Consider the following 18,451-nt stretch of genomic DNA (forward strand, 5'->3'; position numbering starts at 1 on the left):
CTCTGGAATTTTCCTGTTCATTTAATCTCTACAGGATAGAGGAAGAAAAACAGAAAATAGTTGAGAGTATGGAAGAGTTTGTTTGATGTCTGCCTGAATTAGCAATCATAGGGTCCTCATCTCACCCTCCCTATTCATTTTCTGAACATTGCCGCAGAGGAGGGCAATAATGAACTATTTGGTGTGGTTTTGTGTAACAGCTACAGATACACAGCTAGTGTAAAGAGAGAAAAAACACTTGCAAAGCTACGTATTACTGTTACCCCTCAGAGTTCCCTCTCCTGCTGCACCCTAAGCTGGTCTCTAAATAACGTGTGGATGGCTGATATGATCCTAATCATACACCCTCACAAGGACCATCAAGTCAAAGAAACATAGCGAGGCCAGATCCTGAACAGAGAGAGAAAAGAACAGTGTTCTCCCTTGTGTGCCAGTGTTGGCATGAAAAGAAAGTCTGTCACACAGGCATATCTCAGAGAAAACAAACAAATAACTCGGTCCTATCACCCTCTTCCCAGCAGATGGGAACTGTACGCAATAACACAGTCATCATCCTTTTGTAAGGAAAAATGTTACATGATGACATTGATGCTAAATGCACTCCCAGGATTACCCGACCAAACCTTTGAAAAGAGAAAAAAAATCAGTGATGTTTTTTCTACACCAAACACACATATATTGCAAACATACTTTTTGAGCTGTCGCACTTCTGTGAAGAAAATAATGCTGAGCAAACACAAAATCTAACTCATCTTGCTTTATAGAAAAACTATTTGTTACTTTTATTTCACCACGCTTTTCCACTTACAAGGGAGAGCTACTCTGGCAAGTCTTAATGCAATAACTAGGAAGCATAAATTAACTTTGTCAGGTTAGCAATAACAAGTAGCTGCGGAACAAAGCACACAAGCAAAATCCTTTCCCCAGAAACAGCATCTGTTGTATACTTTCTGCTGCAAACCTTTGTGTCTCTGCATGTTGATCAAGGTCCACATTTCACAATGACATTCTAAATTTAAATGACAAAATACGATGAGAGCACTTTCATATCTTATTAATGGGGAATGGTTTACAGTCCTAGTTGGTTTGAAGGCATCCATTTTAGGACTTTGAAGTTTTCAAAAATTGCTGCAAAATCTCATATGGGGTATGCAAATGTACTGCTCTTCCCTCATGGCGGCTCCTTACACTGACAGGAAAGCACCAACACTGCGACCATCAGGGCTCAAAGGAAAATTAAGTACCCACAGAGATTATAAACAAACGGGAAGAAAGAACAGCTACCAGCTCCTGTAGCCTCATTTTTAATACAGAATTATTAATCAGCACTCCCCAGATCCTCAGTGGTTGATATAGCTTTGGTACTGGGAAATGTCCCAAATAACTTTGTGTAGCACAGGAGTTCAAATTTATGCCGGAGAAAGCATTTTATAAACTAATTATGTCATTAGAAAGGAAAGAGCTGAACAAACGGACAGTCTTTGCTCCACCTGCCAGGTAAGGAAGACTTCTTGTCACCCTCGGCACTCGCTGAATATCTTCCAGCTCTCCATGTGTCTAAATGGCCACACCTTTACCTCCAGAAAGGAAGAGCTGCTCTGAAAGCCTTCCTACTCCCATAATCTTAACTATTAGCTATAAATAACAGGAACAAAGCACACTTCACCACCCCTTTCCATGGCATTTACAATTCCTTTACAGCAGCAGAGAGAATCTTTAAATCCTGCATTGCCTTCTTGGGAATACAGGATTTAAGGAATACTACATAACAATTGGCACAATTCAAATAATTCAGCACAGTAAAAGCTTAAAGGCCTTTCCCTTGACCAAGTAAAAGCTCACTGATACATAAACAAGATACAGCTTGCATTCAACAGCAAGTGTTAGGATAGAGTAAGTCTTACTTTACAGTAAGACTAAATACAGTAAGCAACACGGATGAAACACAGAAAGTAACAACCTAACAGATGTTAAGGAGCATGTTGTACCTGCTATGGGCATCAGGTTAGGCCACAGAGCTACTGACAAAAGATACACTAGCAAACGGATCATGCAGTTTCATCCTTTCTAGTTAATATATATATTCATAACTTTTAGTAAATGTGTATCCCAAGGCATCTTTGTCATAGAATCAGGGTATGGTTTGGCTTGGCAGGGACCTTAAAGACCACCCAGGCCAATCCCTGCCGTGGGCAGGGACACCTCCCACCAGATCAGGCTGCACAGGGCCCCACAGTCAGCCAGGCCTTGGGCACCCACAGCTCCTCTGCACAGCCTGGGCCAGGGCCTCACCACCCTCATTGTAAAGAATTCTTTTCTTTATATCTAAATCTACCCTCTTCAGATTTAGAGCCAGTACCCCTTGTCCTATCACTACACCCCCTGACAAAGAGTCCCTCCCTAGCTTTCCTGTAGGCCCCCTTTAGGCCCTGGAAGGCTGCCATAAGGTCTCCCTGCAATGATTCTTCAACTGCCACATCCCCAGCTCTGGACACAACAGAAATGTCCCCACAAAAACACCCTATACAAGCTCAATGACTGTTTATTATATCACAGTACCTTGACAAAAAGCTCTGTCAGAAACCTGACCAAGTGTAAGGCTTTCCAGTTTTTGTCCAGTGAAGTTTCACCTACACACTTACTCCTTTACATCTGACAGCTGTCTTTTCCCAGCTACACAAAGTTGGATGTCAGTAGCCAGATGGCTCTGTGAAGACCTTGGTTCATTTATTCCAGGCAGGAATTGTGCACTGTCTGCCCACTCATTCCTACCTAGACACAAATGTGTACAACCTCACACAGTGCTTCTAAACCTGGCATATGCTAGTTAATCCAAGCAAAATCAAGTTCTACATTAAATTCCGCATTAATAGAAAGTTAAAGATGATTGGTTACATTTAGAATAAACTTGGATATAAATAATGGTTCTTGCAGTGGCATTTAACCAGCAATTGTTCTATGTAGTATCTGTTATTCTTGCTTCTTGTAAAAATCCATTGGTGGCAAAAACACAGTACTTTTACATCTCACAAGCTCTCCCACACTTCAAAAGACTTCTTTGCACATGACTGCGTGTGTGTTCACCTCCTTCTCTACATTAACAGTTTTTCTTGTGACCCAAAGCATGGCCAGCAGTATCATACAGACTGTAACTTCTCTACAGTACCCATGTTCAAAAAAATCTAAAGAATAAGTTAAAAATCTACAACTTCAGCCAATATTAGTGCAACAACCAACGTTTCAAGAAAAGAGAAGGAAATACTGACCCCATCATGGTAACTTTATCTATTCTTATGTAAGAGGAACAGTAAAAATTGTTTACTCTGGAACTCATTTCTACACATGGAATATAATAATTTTTAAATGCAGCACAGTGCTCCCTACCTTTTTAACATATATGATACACACAGCTAATTACAGAATCACAGAATCATCTAGGTTGGAAGAGACCTCCAAGATCACCTAGTCCAACCTCTGACCTAACACTAACAAGTCCTCCACTAAACCATATCGCTAAGCTCTACATCTAAACGTCTCTTAAAGACCTCCAGGGATGGTGACTCAACCACTTCCCTGGGCAGCCCATTCCAATGCCTAACAACCCTTTCGGTAAAGATGTGCTTCCTAATATCCAACCTAAACCTCCCCTGGCGCAACTTTAGCCCATTCCCCCTCATCCTGTCACCAGGCACGTGGGAGAATAGACCAACCCCCACCTCGCTACAGCCTCCTTTAAGGTACCTGTAGAGAGCAATAAGGTCGCCCCTGAGCCTCCTCTTCCCCAGACTGAACAATCCCAGCTCCCTCAGCCGCTCCTCGTAAGACTTGTTCTCCAGACCCCTCACCAGCTTCGTTGCCCTTCTCTGGACTCGCTCAAGCACCTCCACGTCTTTCTTGTAGTGAGAGGCCCAAAACTGAACACAGTACTCGAGGTGCGGCCTCACCAGAGCCGAGTACAGGGGCACAATCACTTCCCTAGCCCTGCTGGCCACACTGCTTCTTATACAAGCCAGGATGCTGTTGGCCTTCTTGGCCACGTGCCTTGTCAACCTAATTTTGCCACTGCTATTTATATTCAAGTATGTGATTTTAATATTGGATTGATTGGTTTTATTTCATATAATTTTCCAAATTCAAGAAAAAAGAAAAAGACCAATGGACTGTGAAGTATGCACCTCAGCGAAGTTAATAGGCTGGGTGAGATGTCCAGGTCACACCTCACTGAGATAAGCTTAATGGGGGTCTTGCAGCTGCTACTGCTGGACCTCTGAGACTTTCTTCAGCACTAGCAGTGTTCCTGCAGACCTTTGGTGATAGTGGGGCAGCACTGTTAATTCTGGCAAATTTATCAAGTTTCATTGAAACAAGCAAATTAAGCTTGTCTTCTTAAAAATCTCTTGCCTGAGAACAGCAGCCCTGTCGCCTGTCAAGATATAGCAGGAAGACTATGAATGTTGATGTCAGAAGTTTGAGCAGCTGCTCTAGGATCTGTCAAAATATCTTGCTGGATGCCTGCTGAACATGCCCAAAAGTGATTTTCAGTCTTCAAACTATTATCATCCAACCAGCTTTTTTCAGAATCAGATATGGGACAAATCCCCAAGTCAACCCCATTTACATGTGAAGTTTCCGTTTCAAAGTATTGATACTGAGTCATTTGTAAAGGAAAAAGGAACTTATTTTCCTAGGGGTAAGATATATGCTCTTCAACTATGCTTGAATGTATTTTCTATAACCTCAAGCCTTGAGTCAAATATATCAATTTTGAGACCAAGGAAAAAAATGTATTTAAATAAAAGCAGGTTATTATACTAAAACCACAGGAAATTAAGTTTTCATATTAAATCTTGTATTTTCAGGAGAACACTGGGTAAAAAAATTGTCCCATACAACACAATTATTCTTTCTTACATGACTAATAAAGTAACTATTTGCAATTTCTGTGTACATTAGTTACGTTACTAGGATTAGCATGCTGTTGCATTGTTGGTTTTTCACAAGAGTAAATCATTTAATTAGATTCTAGGACTTGATGTTTTCCTTATAGGATTGAGAATATTTAATAAGACTTCAATGAAACAATTCTGTGATACTCACTGATATACTGTAATTAGAAATAAAAGCATGCACCTGTCAGGAAACTCAGAGCAGAAAATGTTGGATCTCAGATGAGTAACTTTGACAGTTTTGAAACCAAAAAAAAACAGTGCAAGGAGACAGCCAATTTCTTTCTCCTTGTTCCTACAAGATATGGAGTGAGGAAAGAAACTTGGAAAGAATGTCAAGATGGCACTACAGAGATATACAAATAAACCAGGAGGTGGGCAAGAGCCTTCTCATGTGTCTAAGTCAGAGGAACATTTCTGCTATTTCTGAAGTGCAAAGTGAAATTCTGCTGCTATAAATGCGGGGTGTTCCGACATGGCCGAGCACTGCCTCCAGTTTGCCAGGATAATTGATTAGTCAGTTTATTTGTCTTCATCCACGGAGGCAGAGATCAGCTTGTGGTCAGAAGAATAATACTGGTGGTGACAGCCCGTTTTTGGCCGCCTTTCACTTCTCCCCTCTGACATAATTAAACCTGGCTGCCTTCCCACAGTCCCACGACAGAGGCAGACACAAAAGCTGCAGCTAGGGGCAGGCTGTCTCTACCAAAATAACTTGTCTGGCCTGCTACCAGAAGGGCTCTAAAGCAAAGGGGGCAGCTAGGAGTAGATGCATCATCTTTTCTGGGCAGCAGCGTCCCTTCAGTCACTCTTTGTCCTTCCAGAAACCCCTCAAACACGGAGGGATTTACCAGATGGAAAATGTAAGCCTCAGCCTACAGAGAGCCTTGTAGCCCAGTGCAGCAGGTGTACAACATGCTGTACAACATGCATGGTTAGATACAGCAAAAGCTGGACTAAATCATCCATTCTCTCATATGGGAGACACTCGAAGGTTAACAAAGGCCCAAGCTATTTCTTGGAAATATTTTTGGTTCATATATTCAGCATTTCTTTTCATTTTCTAGTTCATTTCAAGAACATCTATGTCCTCTTGTCCTGTGAGAAGCCTCTTTAGAGAAGTCTGAGGATACAAAATGTATGAAGTTATGATACCATGAGCATTGTAGTCTGCCTCTATAACCATTTTCTCCCTTTGGTGCCATACTAATATTCCCCATGTAGAATAATATTTTTTTCTAGAACATTATATGTGACATGCAGACCATTGCAGAATTATGAAAATTTCTTAGCCTATTTTAAAATTGTTACTGAGAAAGCGATTCCTCCAAAGATTCAGATTGACACATTTCAATAGGATTAAATTTATCAAGAGAATTAAGTTTGCATCAAATGAACATCAAGAAATACATAACATAATCTACAACTACTCTCACTGTTTTGCATGACTAGCATATTTACTGAGATGTCCTACAGTAATTCTTATTTTTTCATTATTATTCAACATCATGAAGAGCCTGGCAGTCTTACAAACTGGAATTGAACATTTATGGGATCCTAAAACTATAAGACAAAAGAGCTCATAGATTTCATCAGCAATTTAGATAATGCATGATCATACTTTATGAATTTAAAATAAATTGGGGGTGGGGTGATACAGCTGTATTTTTTTCCTATAGTGCAAACAGTTTCTAAGGTCCCTTATTTTTAAAACATGGGACTACAAATATCCTGCAAAACATCAGAGCCAAAATTGAGAATAAAATCTGCTTAAAACCTGTAGAAAAATAAGAAAGGAAAAAAAAAAAAAAAAAGCAAGTAAAAAGGACTTTTCTGTAGAGTTCCTGGAGTATGTCAAGATATACAAATCCACCCAAGCTTCAGTAGTTAAGGTTAGTTAAAATTCAAGTTTCGGGAAATTCTTCAGTTGACCATTTTATTTTACCAAATTGCGAGAAGAAATGTAATGTACATTTCACATAAATCTTCTGAAATCTATGTGGCCTACCTTCACTGATATGTTGCTTTCCCTGTTAAAATTCCTTAGACCTACTCAGAATAAGGTAAAATTATCTTCTCTGAGCTGTTGTGACAAACCTGCTACAGCAGAATATCATCATTGACATGTGTGATGTTAATCTGTCTGTCATTAATAGGGTTCTACCAAGTCTCTCCTACCTCCTCTCACATCTTTTACCTACAGATGATGCTCACCTTCTCCCATTCGCGATCTTTGTTCAGTACAATCACCACCAGCCTGGGATGTGCCTGATAACCATCGGCTGTGAAGGACAAATCTTTACCTTCCCAAGTCACGTTCATCATAAACCTGGGAGAAAGGGGAAAAAAAAAAAAGTGCAGTGAAAAATTAATGCGCTGTCCCAGCAGTTAATGAGCAAGCTAATTCAGTCATCAGAAGCACTGATGAAGTCCATGCATTAAATTCTGTTAACGCTGTAAAAAAACATAAAGTGTTTCAGTGTTTCAGCACCATTTTAAACACATCCACATCAGACCTGTGTGTAACATCACACTTTTGTCTCACTAGTATAATACTCAGAGGTCACTGTGTCTGTTCTGGCTTCATCTGTTTAGACGTCCAGGAGTCCTATCAGCCCTTCCTGACACTGCAGCTTTGCATGCTGTCTCTGTGACATGTCGATAACTTCCACAAATAACTTCGGAAAAAAAAAAAAAGACATAGAAACTTTGAAGGGGTCCATAATATTTCATTTCAATATTTTCAAGAAGAAAAAAGATTTTTATTTTTATTTAGGTTAATTTTCAGTGGTTTACAAAACATATATAAGCTAATTAACATTTCAAATGAAAAAAAGAGGGAGGATTTTTTTTCATTTGTTGAAAATGTTGGTTCAATCCCAAATTTCCTGCCTTTACACTTGGGCATTGAATCAAGAAAATTGTTTATTTACCACAGGCTTCTGCGTAACTTTTCAGCTACAAAAAAGACTTATCCAACTGAAAATTTTGTATAAATTTATGTCAATGGAAGGACATTACTCAGGGTACTACAATAAGAAGTGCCACAGCACTATTGCTTGCTTTCTCCATCTTCCTCCTCCTCTACTGCCATGCTAACCTGCATGTTCTAAGGACAGAAAACTACTCCTTATAAGCAATCCTGTCATTAGCAGTGATTACATCATCTCTACCAAGTCATTGCCCTTGAAGGTCTTAAATTCCTTACTTAGTTTTTGCTAATTTTAATATAGTCTGCTTTCTAATTTTTGCTTTCCATTCGTCATGGGAACACGTAGCCTCTTTTCGAAAGCATGGCACTTTTGGTGATTCAGAAATGCCAGCATTCTGGCTATTTAATAAACTCTTCTTTTGGTCTCGACTTTCCTCACAAAATAATTTTCTCTCAAAATTTTCCACGGAATTGTAACATAAATCCGTATTTATATTTGTTCCAGTTCTACATAGCTTCAGTACTTCTCAGCGAGAACAGATTGTTTCCACTGCTCCGGGGTCAGAAAGAGTGATGAGAAACTGCAGTTTTTATTTAAAGCACAAATATGGGAAACTTGCTGCCAAGAGTCTGCACACAGGCCAAGCTCTCCCTGGACTGCGATATTGCAAAAATCTATCATTTTGCACATTGTCTGAAACTCTCTCACCTAAGAAATTTGGGCATGAAAGGGAAGTGAGTAAAATTATGGTATTGGTGTTGGTGTTCTTTGGTCACACTGAAAAAAAAAATCTAACTCTAGGTTGTCAATGTGAGCCTGCCCAAGCTATCCTGTGGATGAGAGGAAAAACCTGAAGTCCCATCCTACTTGAAGATCCTATGGCACTTCCAGAAGATAACATACTCTCCACCCTATATCCACAGTCTGAAGAGACCTACACCGATTCTCAGGGTATGCCACTGGATGAATTCAGTTCAGGTTTTCTCTTAGGTGCTCTCCTTCTGGAACTCCCCGCTTAACGCTTGCACGTCCTATTCCTCAGATGGGTGTGCTATGGAAGGTATTAAAGTTAATCTAGATATTCTTCATACATTCCTCTGTAATGTTTCATCCACAAGAAACTGATACATTTCACATGGTGTTTTTTTTTTTCTAGTAACAGTATGGTCTCCTGGTGAATCTGACATCAAAATAATTCTTTTGTCTCTTGTTCAAAGGAGGCTTGCTATAGACTTAGCTGACTGAAAATCCCAACAGCAGAAACACGCTAAATAAAACAACATAGACCCAGAAGAAATAATGACATTGTATCATAACTGTTAATAATTAAATGTGCACTGCCCTGAACAACCATATTAACACCATTCAGTACCAGTTTGACAGTAATTTGTAAATTCACCCACTGCAATAACACATATTTTATGACAGACTTGCAGCGTGAAAATTTTCCCCTCGGCAGAACTTTGCTTTTCAGTTGAACTAATTTCCCATATACTACATTTCTCATCCAGCAATGAAAGGGCTTGCTCAGGAGTAAAAAGCTTGTTTGCCACCTCAAGAGCAAGCGGCAAACCACTGGACAGAACTTGCTTGTGCATACACGTAGGAAGCCAGCAAAATGCTCACTCACTGCTGAAAATCGAGTGCATTGTGACCCAAGGAACAACATGCTGAGAACACTGCAAGGGAAAAGTAAGGACATAATGTGAAAGCATGCACTACTTGTATTCATATTAATGCACCCTCATTCACGGGTCTCTCCTTTGAAATTCCTATAGATGAAATAGCCCGCCACAAGGAATGCCCACCTCTTATAGGGCCAGGCACAAATGAGCTCATCTCTACAAAACTGGAGGCTGAGAACTTTGTGTCTGGCTAAGGGTTGGACCACTAATAAGGCTTTGGTGTCCAGTCAGGACTTTAATTACATAGACACCGGCGATCAGGCTTGAGTTGAATCCTTCTTTTGTGAATTTTGGTAGGATTGTTACCCCAGATTTCAAACAGCACTTATCACATTTTTGGGAGTTATGTGCAAATCCTCCAGACTAGAAGTCATTCAATGGCCTTAAGAAGATGCAGTGCTGTAGCTGCAGTAATGTTCAAGCACTCCAAAATACAGATGAAATCTAAAATGAAAAACTGGATTCATTGTATATTTTAAACTGTGAATTTTCAAACCATTGAGTAGTGAAATCTGCAAATTAAAAAATGGCCCCTAATCTGTAGAATCCTCTTAAACATGTATTGTCTGAGTCATCTACAAAGGTATCATTGAATGACGCAGTCTGAGCTACCCCAGTTTCTCAAATTGCAGCAATAAAAAAGAACTTCAAAGATATTCTTGTTTTCCCAAGCAGGGTCCCCTGTACAAAATTCATCAATTGCCTGTGTTTTTCAGAAACAAGTGACTAATGTGTACATTCACTTTTGAACTGTATTTTTCCTCCACAAAGGACAAGACGTCCTGCTCTGCTTTTACTGGCCAGGATCCTAAGGTACCTGTCTCTCTGAAAAACAACTGCATGCTATTCTATTCCTGGATAGGAAGAGCGAGGAAAAAAAAGCATTTATAGTCTGTTATTATTACAGAGTTCTAAATTTGCCCAAGATTAGTTCTGTGCAAGATGTCTTTGGTTTCTGAATTGGTCAAAATATACTTCTGAAGTAGTTTTGGAATTGCCTATTCCTGTTCTTAACTAATTGCAGTGCTTGATTATTTGAGCTCCTTACTTTAATGGGGCAATTCAGCATACACCTTGGATTAGTAGTTAATCTGCTTTCACACCTCATTAATGCTACAACCTTTGCAAAGGCATGATAGCAGGAGGCCTTGTGATGGTGTTATGACACTGAAGTCTTAACTGACTTTTGAAAATTCAAGTGCGTGACTAAGACTCCCCAGGTGATACATGTATGAAAGATGGGAATTTGGGGCAGAAGTTAAGCTGTTCTCATACTGAATTCAGAACAGGTTTTTATCATGCAATGGGCCAAGCCTGTACTACATTTCAAAAGCATTTTTAAACATTTATACATTTTTTTCACCTTCCCCAACAAAACTGAAAAGGAGAAGTGCTAAAACACCACAACAGAAAACTGTTCACATTGAATTTACAGCAACCATCTGAAGCACCAAGGTTACAAAACCACCCTGAAGATTTCCAACTTAATTTTTATAGATTCCGAAAGATCAAGCAGTTCAAATAAGGCATCAGATTAATGCCAAAACTGTGCAATATTTACCCAAATTAAAATTCAGATATTATCCAGAAAGACAGAACACATTTCAGTAAGGTGGGATTTCCTACACTTTAAATATTATATCACAACTTCACTGACTCCACTTTCTATTATGGGGGAAGACAGCAGAAGGATGAGAGTGCTACCTCAGTTTTTAGAAGACCGCTTTGTAGGATACAGCATTGCTGAAAGAGAAGCACCTTTCTCATGGATCTCATTACAGAAGACATGGACCTTCTCTCCTTGTAACATTTTGGGTAATTCTTTTACTGCATGACATCAGCTGAAACACCTGCAATGCTGTGACCACTCCTGGAGCAGAATCTTTGAGGCTTTTTGTTCTAGTTACACAACAGCAAACATGCTTCCAAGCTGTAGGATTTCTTCTGATGTTTAACACGCGTATGTATATGCAAGATACACAAGCGTTGCCCTAATAGATGCAAGTATTTGAGAGCAAAAGCAAGAAGGTTTAGTGGATTCTGTGGCAAGCATATATTTTAAGTAAAAATAATGAAAATTATAAAGCTCATTTTGTCTTAAACAAAGATCATTCCAGTGTTCAGGGAAGTCCTCACCTGGGAGTACCTTTCCCCATGCTGTACCTCTGGGATGCCAGGCAGGGAGCATCCTTGCAAATATTCATTCATAACAAGCAAGCATGCCTGGGCTGAAATTAGTGTGAAATCCGCCCAGTGCCCAGCTCCAGAACAGATCAGCAGCTGGGAAAAAAAGAATGGGTAAGGCAGAGGCAGTAATGAAAACTTATCACTCCTAAGCTACCTCCAAGCAAGAGAACTTTGTTATCAGACCTGAGAAACCCATCACATGACCTGATGGCTGCAGGGAGCAGAAAGCCCCCGGGACTCCAGAAGCTCAAGCCTGTGACTCCTGCCCTTACCCTGCAGCCCACCTCAGCAAACCCAATAAATCCCTCAGGTGCCATCACTGCAGACTATCATTTTTTATTTAGTGCCTTCCTCACCATGGGGCAGTGTTTCAAATCCGTGACAACTGCAGGCAATGAGGAGAAACAGTGGAGATTTCAGGAAATAAAGGTTTCATAAAAGCAGCTCTCCCCCTCCTTTCCCAAAGAAGGGACTTCCAAGATGAGATTTAAAGTAGATGAACTACCTCACAACTGACATGTCATCTGGTGATATTTCACTTTCCTCCAAACAGTATGTACTAACCATTTTAATAATCTAGACAGCCAGCCTGTTTGGGCTTGGCGTTCACCCAGGATCATACCTAAAAAAGCAGGAGGGAATCCAAATTTTATCTTTTTTTGTTTCTTTATCCTGTTGAGCCTATGAACTGCTGAGCTTCCTTCTGATGCTGCTGTGAAATCTGGAAAATACTTATCAAGAGAAACCTGACAAAAAGGGATTTATCATTAAGAAACAGATTTCCTAAAAATGTCTATAAAATTAAATTGAAAAACTCTGTACATAAAATATGTAACAGGGTCTGAAGTACGTACAGAAACAGGTCTGAATTAGATCACTATTAAGCAAGGTAGTGGTGCATTTTTCAAACAGATAAGCATTTTTTCAAGACAATTTTATATCTTAGGCTACGTGGGATTTTTTTTTCTAACTTCAGATCCTTCCCAATGATGCAAAGACAGAGCCTCCTCTTCCTCTTCGTGCCTCCTCCTCCTCCTTCACCTCCCCCAGCCCTCGCTCTCCTGAATATAACTCCTGTTCCTGGAGCTGCATCTCCCTAGGCCTTGAGCCAGCATGGATGAATCAAATTTTGGGAACAATATGCTCGGTGACTGTGAAAAAGGAATGGCACGCCAACTACTTGTACCTTCTGCCAGCTGCTCTTTAAAGCATGAGATGCCACCAGGTCTGGAAATGTCATTTCGCCCCAGTTCTGCCAGACCAGCAACCAAACTTTTGGAGAACCCTTCTAAAAGGGGGACAGGGTGGGAGCAAAATGAGAAAGGGCCCAGCTGGCTGGGCAGGTGCCACAGACTAGCATAACCCATCAAACACCAGAAGGTTTAGTGAGCTACTGTTATTATTAGTAATAACATTTTGTAAAAAGTGCTAATATGTTTATATTTTGCTTCACCATCCCAGCAGCACCCTAGACTCATCCCTGGGAAGCCTGCCTGGTTCTCTGCAAGGGGGCAGTCTCTGCAGCAACACCACCTCCAATACCCTTCACGTTTATATTTTGAATTTCAAGGCCCGCTTCCAGCCCTGAAAGCTGGCTGTGTTCAGCTGCAGAACACAGGCCATGCTTGCTCTTTTGTTGTTGTTGATTCACTTTTGGTTAGCATCCCAATAAAGGGAAAGTGTTCTGGAAGCCCTTAAGCTGCTACCTGATTCTGCTTCCTAAACTGATTTTGCTTCCTAAAATGACCTGACCTGGGAAATACTGATACAAATTCTCTGATACAAATACTGATACAAATTTTCTATAATTTCTTCATTTTATCAGCACACCTGCATCACATAAGGATGCTGGTGAAGTTTAGTTTTACTTCCAAAGGAATGTGAGTTTCATCAATTCATTTTCTGCTGTTTAATGTACAGAGCTGTTTAACTGTACAGAGCTACTGCACAATACAGAACTTTTATGCTATAAAAGAGGGCACTTAGAGCACATGAATTAAAAGAAGTGAAAATAGCTAGTTGTTAGTGTTTAAAATATGCTCATCGGCAGGAAGTTAAATTTAGTGTATCCCCATGTGCCAACCTCACTGCTACACCACCGTACCATATCTCCTGATCAGAAGTCATCCCCACACAAACCAGTCAAAGTGGGATCCTGCCACTACCAAAAATTTTCTTCTGTAGAACATCTTTTCTCATTTAGTGTTTCACGTTGCCAATAAATTCTTGTCATCCAGGATGTCTGAACTTAGCTGGTAACATCGGTAGGGACTAGCAGCTTGGTCCTCGTTTGAAGACCCTCATTTAAATACACTGAGAATCTGGGTCTCCCTGCATACCTGTGGTCTCGGCAGCTTTATTCCTGCCATCAGCTGTTTCAGTTTTCTGTTTTCCCCTCTTTTGGATTCCTCTTTCTCTAGACCAGCAGATGCAGTGGCAAAGAAGCAGAAATGAGCAAACCCAGCAGTGTTCAAAACCTGAAATGTCTTCAAGTCTTAAAATTGCCAACCGTATCCTGGGCTGCATCAAAAGGGTGGCTGAGGGAGGTGATTATCTCCCTCTGCTCTGCCCTTGTAAGGCCCCGCTTGGAGTGCTGTATCCAGCTCTGGGGTCACCAGCACCAGAGAGATGCGCACCTGTTGGAGTGGGTGCAGAGGAGGGCCAGAGCAATTATTGGGGGCTGGAGCACCCCTCCTGTGAAGAGAGGCTGAGAGCACTGGGGCGGTTTAGCCTGGAGAAGAGAAGGCTCCAGGGAGGCCTTATTCCAACATTACAGTACTTAAAGAGGTCTTACAAGAAAGACAGTGAGAGACTTTACAATGGCATGTAGTGATAGGGCAAGGGGCAACAGTTTTAAACTTTAAGAGGGTAGATTTAGATTAGGTATTAGGAAGAAATTAGCAGTGAGGCCCTGGGCCGGGCTGCCCAGAGGTGCTGTGGATGCCCCATCCCTGGCAGTGCCCAAGGCCAGGCTGGATGGAATTTGGGCACCCTAATCTACTGGGAGGTGTCCCTGCCCACAGCAGGGTTTGGAACTGGGTGGTCTTTAAGGTCCTTTCCAGCCCAAACTTTTCTGTGATTATATTAAATAGCGCTTGCTTTCCTGCACAGCAAGTACATTAATAGTGAAAAAACATTTTGCTCCCTATATAGTTATTAAATAACAATAGATCTTCAAACACACAATAAAGCAGATAATACATGGGTTTTTTGTTTGTTTGTTTGTGGTTTTTTTGTTTCCAAGTCCTTTGACAGAACTTAATGAAATGGACAAATCTTTGAAAATTGGAAAACATTAAACAGATTTGCTGGACTATTCATCAAACCATTGTGTCCAAGTAATACTTGATTTCACTTGAAAGAAAAAGAGGAAAATTCATCTGTCATTGCTAAAAGCTGACATCAAAATATTGAACCTGATGAATGAATACTAGGACTTCAAGGACAGCTTATCTTCTGGAGTAGATGCTTTCATAGGCACATTGCAACAGCAGCACAACAGCAAGGCTAAGGAGATGAAATGTGTGGTAGGCCTTCACCTGGCCATCAGACCGGACCCCTGTAAACTTCAGGATGCTACTGCTCTCTGGCTTAGGTGATGATCACAGAATCATCTAGGTTGGAAGAGACCTCCAAGATCACCTAGTTCAACCTCTGACCTAACACTAACAAGTCCTCCACTAAACCATATCACTAAGGGCTACATCTAAACGTCTCTTAAAGACCTCCAGGGATGGTGACTCAACCACTTCCCTGGGCAGCCCATTCCAATGCCTAACGACACTTTCAGTAAAGAAGCTCTTCCTAATATCCAACCTAAACCTCCCCTGGTGCAACTTTAGCCCATTCCCCCTCTATCTATCTATCTATCTACATATCTATCTACCTATCTATCTTCTATCTTCTATCTATCCTGCTGTGCTGGTGCCAGTATTTCACACAATGTTATTTTTCAGTCTTGGGAGATTCTAGCTCTTCCATGGTTGGGAAAAGAGTTGAATCAATACATATAAATTTAAAATTAAAAAAAAAAATAGTGTTGGAAAAAATATTTTAGTTTAAATCTTTAATTCATACAGAAACACTAGTTTTTTGTATAGGTATCAGAAATTAACATTGATTGTATCATCTCAAAAACTACAGCAAAATGGATTTTTTCTGGGTCTGGAAAACCAATGAAAGCATCTTAGAATTGCAGTGGCAGGAAGAATAAATTGTGTGCTTTGAAACATATATACCTTCAAGTTAATTTAATACTCAAAGGATTTAAGAAAGAGGGAGGAGGAGCTTTCACTTCAGAGCTTCCTTTACATAGAATTTCTTCATAAGTGGAGATGAACCTTGCTATCTAGGTGTGGGAAGCAGCACATAAAGCATTACCTACCTCCATTTACACGCAAATTAGCTATTAAGGCATAGCCTTAGAATACTATACTGGGTTTAAAGCTGAATTTAGACTGTCATTATTACAGATGGAGTCTAAAATCCTCTTTCCTGCTCTATTTTTGAGCTTGATTTTCCTCAGGCATCACCTTATAGGGCCACTTTCCTGCTCTCCACCGAGTGGTCTGCCCCTGAGCTTGCAAGCAGTGCACCACTGTGTGGCCCCACTTCTCCTGCACGTTCCAAGCATGGACAGGGAGGCCCAGTACAACAATTATTTTAGCCCTTTATCATTGTAAGAATGCTCTGAAATCCTTTCTTCAAGTTAGTTCCTTAATACAATATCATATACATTTATCTTTTAGTTTAAAATACAAAGCTGCACTATCTGTAGCCTTGAACTGTGAAGATGACATTTCAGAATAAAACCCCAATTTAGGCATTGATTTCTAGAGGACACTTTGACCTTCATGTAGGAAGAAAACTGCAATCGAGGGATGAGGAAAAGAAAGCACAATTAATTTATTTTATTCACATTGGCATGGAGAGACTGGTCAGCTCCCAGAGATTACTTAGCACTGCTAAATGCTTGCATAAACTTGCTTTTCTTGCAGATTATATGTGACAAGAATAGTCTTGGGGAGTAATTACATAAGGAGAACTATTTAAAGTTTATACATTTTAGTGTAATTCTGACATTTCTAAATTAAAAACAGCCTGTTTCTTGTTCCTATGTTGTTGAAGTAGCTCAAAGCATCTTCTGTACAAAAAATCCATTCTCACATCACAGCTCAGTGCTTTGCATCACAAAAAGACTTTATTAAGCACAGTGCACTATATCCAAACAACGCCTATTAATAATTTCTGTATGCACCATGCACTGCACACTGCAGAATCTCCTGGTGAAGTCTAATCTCACTGCCCTAACACTCGCAAGTCTTGTTCTTGTAGTCATACATATTTCATGAGAAAAAATGATTGTTTGAAGAAAGACAGCTTGTGCTGAATGCCTAACTCAAATCTACAGCTGTGCACTGCCAACCCTGTGGGGTAGGAGCCCTTTTCAAAACAGGTTCAAGTTGTTATGGTCTGTCCAACTGGACCACTGTACTTTAAGCACTAACACTTGTGCTGACAGAACACTCTAAGTTTTATGGCTTATGAAATACATGTATGAAATGTTAAAATCCATTTACTTGGCAGTATTTGGCCTCTAAGAGAGCTTCTGAAGAATGCTGTGCCTGAAGATGCCATTTTCATAGAAAACAACAACTGTTCCAGGACATCATACAGCAAACAACTCCTATTCTAAGTATGCACATACAGCTCAGAAAATTAAAAACATCCCATAAACTCCTATATGAAATTGGCACTGAGTTTCCTTCTTGTGGCAATTCCAACCTCCTTTTCTGTAAAGCGCTTCATCTGCACTATTCAGTCAAAACAAATATCATAAATACTGCTTAGTAACTTTCCTATGATATATTGTAAAGAGTTATAAAACTATTCAAGATTCCCTTTACTTCCTCTCACAAAACAGAAATTTATTTCTGTGTGGCATGTATTATGCAACAGTTTGGATACAAGTAATGAGGAGTACTACTTCCAAAGGGGATATATAAAAGGCCCAAGATAATAAATAAATAACAGAGAATCCCGATTTAAACCTTGCCAGTTCCCATATGACAAACTGTTTTGAGGAAACTCCCATAACAACTTGGATTAGTGCAGATGAAGTTTTGCAGTTATTCTTGTAAAGGCAACAAAAATTAAATCCTCACAAGCAAGAAAAAAAAAAAGATGCGCAAGAAAAAAAAGAAAACTGTGATTTTCACAGTATCACAGATTTCTAGGTTGGAAGAGACCTCAAGGTCATCGAGTCCAACCTCCGACCTAACACTAAGTACTCCACTAAACCATATCGCTAAGCTCTACATCTAAACGTCTTTTAAAGACTTCCAGGGATGGTGACTCCACCACCTCCCTGGGCAGCCCGTTCCAATGCTTAATAACCCTTTCGGTAAAGAAGTACTTCCTAACAAGCAGAAGTGATATATTTCAGTTCAGGTAGTAAAGGCTGCCTAACTAATCTAATACTTCTATAATGTCCAGGGACACATCCTTTACACTGCATATCTCTTTTCTTCCAAAATATTACCAGCTTCCTGCTGATGCAAGTGAGAGTCCCTGAGAAACTGGCAAGGCCTTCATAGCATTTTAGCAATTGAATTCATACTTAAGGTACACAATGGAGCAATTTTATTAACTCAGTTTCATACCCCCTAACACTAATTTCTATTGCCTTCTACATCAGGCC

General features: G+C 40.1%; 1 protein-coding gene across 2 annotated transcripts in view; it reads right to left on the minus strand.

The window, feature by feature from the left end:
• GRIN2A (glutamate ionotropic receptor NMDA type subunit 2A) overlaps positions 1 to 18,451 on the minus strand; it is a 191,568-nt gene that overhangs the window by 70,395 nt on the left and 102,722 nt on the right. For both annotated transcript variants that reach the window (XM_066977466.1, XM_066977465.1), the window contains exon 4: positions 7,161 to 7,275. In XM_066977466.1, coding sequence (XP_066833567.1) covers positions 7,161 to 7,275 — 115 coding nt within the window. The remainder of the gene's footprint in view (positions 1 to 7,160; positions 7,276 to 18,451) is intronic.

This window comes from Anser cygnoides, chromosome 15 (assembly GCF_040182565.1).
Source record: "Anser cygnoides isolate HZ-2024a breed goose chromosome 15, Taihu_goose_T2T_genome, whole genome shotgun sequence".
NCBI classification, from domain to species: Eukaryota; Metazoa; Chordata; class Aves; order Anseriformes; family Anatidae; genus Anser; species Anser cygnoides.